The following is a 7,536-nucleotide window of genomic DNA, read 5'->3' as shown; positions in this document are numbered from 1 at the left end:
CCATGGTGTCAGACACACTCGTGCCAGACTTTAAAAGAATAGTAAAGCAAAATGTGACCAGAAACATTTTTCCCATTAAACTGCTTGTGCTAGATTATGAATTTGTTTTTATTAACCATGCTGTCTATATGTTTCATTATTTTAAAGCGCACCGCCCAATTTTAAAAGGTGCAGACCTTTGACTTTCATGCCCACTGATGTGGCCCTCGCTCTGAAAAGTTTGCCCACCATTAGTAAAAATTGATATGAAGGCAGCAAAAGTTCATGGACCATCAAGAATTACTTTTGAGATGCTTAAAATATCAAGAGGCACTGGGTTACTACAATATGGCCTAGTAACCCATATAGCCAATCAGGTTGTACAGAAAGGCATCATACTCAAGGACTAGAGTAACACTTCCTTAGACATCCATCTTTCATTCAAAACACTGTCCCTCCCTACTCACATTTTTCCTTGATCACCCATCCTTTCTGTGCTGCCAGTTATTTCTCTTCTTCTCAAGAACTACTACAGGTATGGGTATAGGGGTAAGCACCATGGCAGTGCACCACTGCATCCACCGTTTGCCAGTATTTGCTCGGGTCATCCTAGGCAACCCTCTAAGCAGTGTCCCAGTCAGTCCCCATCTCTGCAAGGTACTTCCTCATCCACCATGACTATGTAACACCACCACAGCTGGAGCCTCAGAGAAGTGAACATGGTATGCAGGATCCAATTTAGAAATTCCAGCAATATGACCAAACATTCTAAGCTGACACTCCTAAATTAAACAAGTAACAGGACCCATCCAAGTTTCTGAGTATAGTCATCAGTTGAATATGAAATCTACTCAATGGTAACCCATAATCCTGTGAAACGACCTAGTACCAAAGGATTTCAGGCAGCTTCTTAGGACCTCAGACACTGTCCATGTCATGCAACTATAGAGCAAAACAGGGAGGACTAGAGGCTTGAACCTTTGTCCTCCAGCTGTTTTCCAGTGAGTTCATAATTGCACCAGAATCCAAACTCACAGCTAATGCTGCTGTGGATCATACTGCCAAGCTAAGTGCAGCAGTAAACTTCAGCATTCTCACCTGCAACTCATACAGACAAGGTGGAATCCTCCAAGAAACCAATGAAGGACTGGATCTTTGTCTTGATCATCCAAGAAACTCTAAAGATATGTGGTTCTGCTTCCTCACTCAGTAAAAGAAGAGCACTCCTTAAGCCATTCAGAGACTCAGCAAGAATAACCATATCATCTGCGAAATCCAGGCCAGTAATCCTAGTTTCACCAATGAGTGCTCCACAACTTGATCAAGCCCCTATCTCATCAAATATCCAGTCCATGCAGATACTGAACAGAGTGGGACCAAAACACAACGCTGACAGACTTCAGATCTAACAGGGAGAAAGTCAGTTGTTGAATCCCCAATCTGAATTGCATTCACTGTTCCAGTATACAAGGTTACCATCAGCTCAGCCAGTCAATGAAGTATACTTTGCAGCTTGAGAATCCTCCAATACACATCCCTGTACACAGAGTCAAAACGTCTTGTGGAAGTCAATATAAGCTACAAGCAGCTCCTGCCAAAAGCACTGCCTGCATTTGATAAGGGCTCAGAGAGGAAGGATCCTATCAGTAGTTGACGTCTTTGGTGTGAACCCTGACTGCTCAAGCCATTCAGAAGCTAGCGAATGATTTCACACTGTTCAGAATAACCTGGCAAAGACCTTGCTGGTTAGTGAGAGAAATATGAGACCTGTGGTTATTGCAGTTATGGTGATCACTTTTATCTATCCAAAGTGGGATAATTATACCCCTCTGCTAGTCAGGTGGGTGATATGATGCCACTACTCCAAACTGAGCAGATGGGCTACCACAAAAAGAAAACTACCATAGGCCAACATTACTTGATCATCTTGCCATGGATACCATAAACATCAAGCTGCCTTCCCTCCCTTTGGATGATTTACTACTGTATTAATTTCATCTATAGATGGCAGATCACAGCTGACTGGCTAAAGGTACAGCAGTATCCAAAACAGTATTAGGCAGGTCCACCTTATACAACTACTTGAAGTATGATACCTAGCAAACTGCGACCTTAGGATCCTCTGTCAGGAGCAATCCAGAACACCAAGGAGATTGTTTTTCTCCCATTGAGCATAGTGATTCTTCTGTAGGCAATACAAGTCAGAAAATGTGAAGTCAACCCTTGACCTCTCTGCAGATTCCTCAAACTTGCTTTTCCTCTCAGACTTCAGTGTTCTGACAACTCCATATCTCATCTCCTGAAAGAAATCACTAGGGACCTCATCCTATCTCATCCTGTGGCAGCACTCCACCAATGCAAGGGTTTTCCTGGAAAGGAAAGGTTTCTTGGCCAATTTTTGTGAAACCAAAATGCACCCTAGCAGCCAACAGCAGGGTGTCCCTGTAAGTTTTCCACATTCTCACTTGAGGGACCAGCCCCAAGTAGTACAGACCCAAGCTGCTGCAAATAAATCTTGCTTACACCGATGTCAACATCCAGTCTGTACTGGCTGCTTTCAGCTTCTTAGACTTCAGTTGTAATCTCAGCTCAGCCACAACGAGCCTATTATCAATGCCCATGAAGATAGCACTAAAAAAAAACTTTGCAGTTCTGGAAGACTCTCCGGCAGTCATCAAAAAGCAACTAGTCAATTTTTTTTGTCACACACCAGTTACTGGAAACCAAGTGCAGTGATGCATCTCAGGATATTGGTACCAGGAACCAGCAATACAAAGTCCATAGTTTTTGGCAAAACTACTACCTGCTGACCTATCTCTATGTACCTCTGACCACCTCCACGCCTATTGTTTTACAGCTCTCACTACCTACATTCTCCCCACTTCTTGCAATTTACACACCCACCACCCACTCTTCATCTCTTTTTCTTTCATCTTTCCTCTAGTTTGCTACTGTTCACCCTTTCTGTACTGCCAATCATCATTTTCTCTTCCTTAATTTCACTCTTATCTTTTTACTATTTTCACTCATTTCAGTCATTAGAATGCAGCAATGCTGAGGTACCACCTTGAGGAATTTGTAGTTGAATGCATCAACCCCCAGTACTTTTTTTTAAAGCCTGGTACTTATTCTATTGGTCTCTTTTGCTGAACCGCAAAAGTTACAGGGATGTAAATACACCAACACCAGTTGTAAAGTGGTCGTGGGGAACAAACAGACAAAATGACACACATACAAAAGGTTTCTTTCAGTTTCTATCTACCATAAGGCTTTGCTCAGCTCAAGGCTATAGAAAATGATACTTGCCCAAGTTGCCATGCAATGAAACTGAACCCAGACCCATGTGGTTCGGAACCCCCTCTTCACCCATTATTCAATCTGCCCCATGCTATCTTGCAACTTCTACCCACCCACCCTTCCAGATCTCCTGTTTTGCCTTCTTACTGTGGGCACACTTTGACACCACCATTTTTAGCATCTCTTTCCCCTCACTACCCTCCATGCTTCTCAGCCTCTCTCCCATATTTTCTGTCACTACCTTCATCCCACAGCTTTTGTCACTCAGACACTTTTTACCTCCTTCCTAAATTCATGAATTCCTCACACTTCCATTCTCATGTTGGAATTTTAATTATTTCTCATATTCCAATCTTAGCACTTCCAACATTTTCAACCCTTCTTTCTTTGTTTCACAACTGCATGCCTACAAAAATATTTTTCAAACCCTACCTACTTTTCTTTATGCACATTTCACACACGTGGCACTTTCTACTTTGTATATTGACCTTACACCATGTATTTATGTAAAATAACAATGATGCCAGCAAACACACACACACACACACAAAAAAACATTAACTGTGCTTTTTATCTGGTAAATCAAACATACTTAGAAAGCCTGCCCACAACAAAACTTCCAAGTCAATCTTTTCCTTGTGAACTAAATATGTGTGTGTGTGTGTGTGAGTGTGTGCATGCAGGCATATTTATATTACTATTTATAAATACACAGAGCCAAACCACTTACCGTGACAGTTTCGCCGGATCCAACCCTGATGACGCAATCCTTCTCTTGGCTGAGAGCAGATTTGAACTCCTTCATCTCACCTCTGGTCCAAAGGGAAGCTGCAGCTAGTGGAGGTAGTTCACCTGAAGTAAATATAAGTATCCTTTATATATACATCATCATCATCGTTGTCGTCGTTTAACGTCCGCTTTCCATGCTAGTATGGGTTGGACGATTTGACTGAGGACTGGTGAACCAGATGGCTACACCAGGCTCCAATCTGATTTGGCAGAGTTTCTACAGCTGGATGCCCTTCCTAACACCAACCAACCCGAGAGTGTAGTGGGTTTTTTTATGTGCCACCAGCACGAAGGCCAGTCAGAAGGTACTAGCAACGACCACACTCGAAATGGTGTATTTTATGTGCCACCTGCACAAGAGCCAGTCCAGCGGCACTGGCAACGAACTCGCTCGAATGTCTTTTCAAGTGCCAGGAGGGCAACGTTGGTAACGATCACGCTCAAATGGTGCTACTTATGTGCCACCGGCACAGAAACCAGACAGCTGGTGCTCTGGCAACGATCACGCTCGGACGGTGCTCTTAGTGATCTACTGGTACAGATACCATCACGATTTCGCTTTTGCTTGCCCCAACAGGTCTTCGCAAGCCGAGTTTAGTGTTCAATGAAGAGACATTGGCATGGGTGCCAGTCTACAAATTTAGTTCGATTTCAATTTCACTTGCTTCAACAGGTCTTCGCAAGCGGAGTTTAGTGTCCAATGAAGGAATGTTACGCGTAAGTGGGCTGGTTACATCCCAGGCAGAGGCCTTGGATTTTGGCCTCACTTGGCTTGCCGGTCTTCTCATGCACAGCATATTTCCAAAGGTCCCGGTCACTGGTCATTGCCTTGGTGAGGCCTAATGTTCGAAGGTCGTGCTTCACCACCTCATCCCAGGTCTTCTTGGGCCTGCCTCTTCCACAGGTTCCCTCAACCACTAGGGTGTGGTACTTTTTCACACAGCAATCCTCATCCATTCTCACCACATGACCATACCAGCACAATCATCTCTCTTGCACACCACAACTGATGCTTTTTAGGTTCAACTTTTCTCTCAAGGTACTTACACCCTGTCGAGTATGCACACTGACATTACACATCCATCGGAGCATACTGGTTTCATTCCTTGCAAGTTTACGCATGTCTTCAGCAGCCACAGCCCATGTTTCACTGCCATGTAGCATGGATGTTCATACACATGCGTCATACAGTCTGCCTTTTACTCTGAGTGAGAGGCCCTTTGTTGCCCACAGAGGTAAGAGATCTCTGAACTTTGCCCAGGCTATTCTTATTGTAGCAGCTACACTTTCAGTGCACCCTCCCCCACAATTAACTTGGTCACTCAGATATCAACTACGTCTAGTTTTTCTCCCTGGAATGCGGCAGAAGTTGTTTTCTGCACAATTTCAGTGTTTATTGCATCTGAACGTCTGCCATATACAAAAACTAACTTCCTAGTTAACTTGCTTTTGATATTGCTGCACCTCTTATGTGTCCATAGCTTACACTGGGTACATCTTATAGAGTTTCTACCTACACCTTTTCTACAGATTGAGCAGGGCCATCTACCTGAAAGGGTTTGTGTTTTGTCTACCTTCCTATTTATTAGGACTTTGGTTTTAGCTAGGTTGACTCTAAGGCCCTTTGATTCTAGTCCCTGCTTCCACACCTGAAACTTCTCCTCCAGTTCTGATAGTGACTCAGCAATTAGTGCAAGGTCATCAGCATAGAGGAGCTCCCAGGGGCATCCTGTCTTGAATTCCTCAGTTATCGCCTGGAGGACTATGATAAATAGGAGGGGACTGAGGACTGAACTCTCTACCTCTACCTGGAATTCTTCACTGTACTCATTTCCAAACCTCACCTTCACTGACAGCATCTATGTACATGGCTCGCACAGCTCTCACTAACCATTGTTCTATCCCTAGTTTCCTCATTGACCACCAGATAAGGGATCAGGGGACCCTGTCAAAGGCTTTCTCCATGTTAACGAAAGCCTGGTACAGATGTTTATCCTTGGCTAGGTATTTCTCCGGCAACTGTCTTACCAGAAATATAGCATTAGTGGTGCTTTTACCTGGCACGAACCCAAACTGCATCTCATCTAAACTGACTCTCTCCCTAATAAGTTGGGTTATGACCCTCTCTGTGACTTTCATTACCTGATCTAACAACTTGATACATGCAGGTATATGGTTCAAACATGAGGTGGTGATTTGCTTCCATGGCTGGGCTGTGTGTTGTGTTCTTAAGCAAGACATTTTATTTCATGTTGCTACAGTTCACACAGCTGTAGAAATGAGTGGTGATATCACTGGGGTCAAGCTGAATTGGTTATTGCCTTTCCCTTGGACAACATCATTGGTGTAGAGCAGGGACACTGGTATGCATGGGCAACTGCTGGTCTTCCACAAACAACCTTGCCTAGACTTGTGCTTTGGAAGGGAGCTTTCTAGGTGCAATCCCATGGTCATTCATAACCAAAGGGGGTGGGGGTCTTTACCCTTTACCCTTTACCCTATATATATATATATATATATATATATATATATATATATACACACACACGCACACAAACGTATGTATTTATTGATTGAGAGATTGACAGGTAGACAAACAGACAGTCTATGTAAAGGAGACTACATTGGACCAGTTGTAATCGGTAGCTTTTATTGTTCAGTCCCTTGAGTCATGTTGACTTTTGTCATTGCTCTATCATCTTGGCCACATGGCCTTGACTATACATATCTCAGAATACTGAGTATTCCTATAACCCGTCTACCTATTGCATACCTCTCTTATTTATCATTCATGTACCTAAAACACATTCCACAGACTTGGTAAAATGACTAGTAACAGGCCATGGGTTTGTGAGGTCCCATTAATCATGTTAAAGACATGGTTACTTTTCAAGTGTTGGAGCCATGAAAAACGTACCTAGTACATTCTGCAAAATGGTTGGTGTTATGAAGGGTATCTAACAGCAGAGACAAAGCCAAAAATGAAATAGGTGAAATACAGATCTCTGACCCATCTAGGTGAACAGTACACCCACATATGTGCTGACCCAGACAGTGGAATTCCAACATATGCCAGCATGGAAACTGGGCATAAAACAACGATGAGCCAGTCCACTTATGCGTACCTTCCTTCATTGGACACCAAACTCCACTTGCGAAGACCTGTTGAGGCAAGTGAAATCGAAATCGAGTTAAATTCGACGACTGGCATCCATGCCAATGCCGTCTCCTTCATTAGACACGAAACTCAGGTTGTGAAGACTTATTGAGGCAAGCGAAATCGATATTGTGATGGCACCTGTGCCCAGCGTCGCCTTTCTGGCACTTGTGCCTGCAGCATGTGTATGGACCTTCAAGTGGGATCGTTGCCGGTGCCCCTGGACTGGCTCATGTGAGGGTGACACATGAAATGCACCATTTTGGGCGTGGCCGTTGCAAGTGCCGCCTGGCTGGCCTTCGTGTGATTTTCGA

General features: G+C 43.8%; 1 protein-coding gene across 1 annotated transcript in view; it reads right to left on the bottom strand.

The window, feature by feature from the left end:
• The window catches only part of LOC106871429 (Golgi resident protein GCP60), a 60,155-nt gene that overhangs the window by 9,463 nt on the left and 43,156 nt on the right, over positions 1-7,536 (bottom strand). Inside the window, exon 8 of the mRNA XM_014917879.2 lies at positions 4,007-4,128. Coding sequence (XP_014773365.1) covers positions 4,007-4,128 — 122 coding nt within the window. The remainder of the gene's footprint in view (positions 1-4,006; positions 4,129-7,536) is intronic.

The sequence above is a fragment of the Octopus bimaculoides genome, chromosome 16, assembly GCF_001194135.2.
Source record: "Octopus bimaculoides isolate UCB-OBI-ISO-001 chromosome 16, ASM119413v2, whole genome shotgun sequence".
NCBI lineage: Eukaryota > Metazoa > Mollusca > Cephalopoda > Octopoda > Octopodidae > Octopus > Octopus bimaculoides.
The sequence above is the reverse complement of the archived record's forward strand: the minus strand, read 5'-3'. Positions and strand labels throughout refer to the sequence as shown.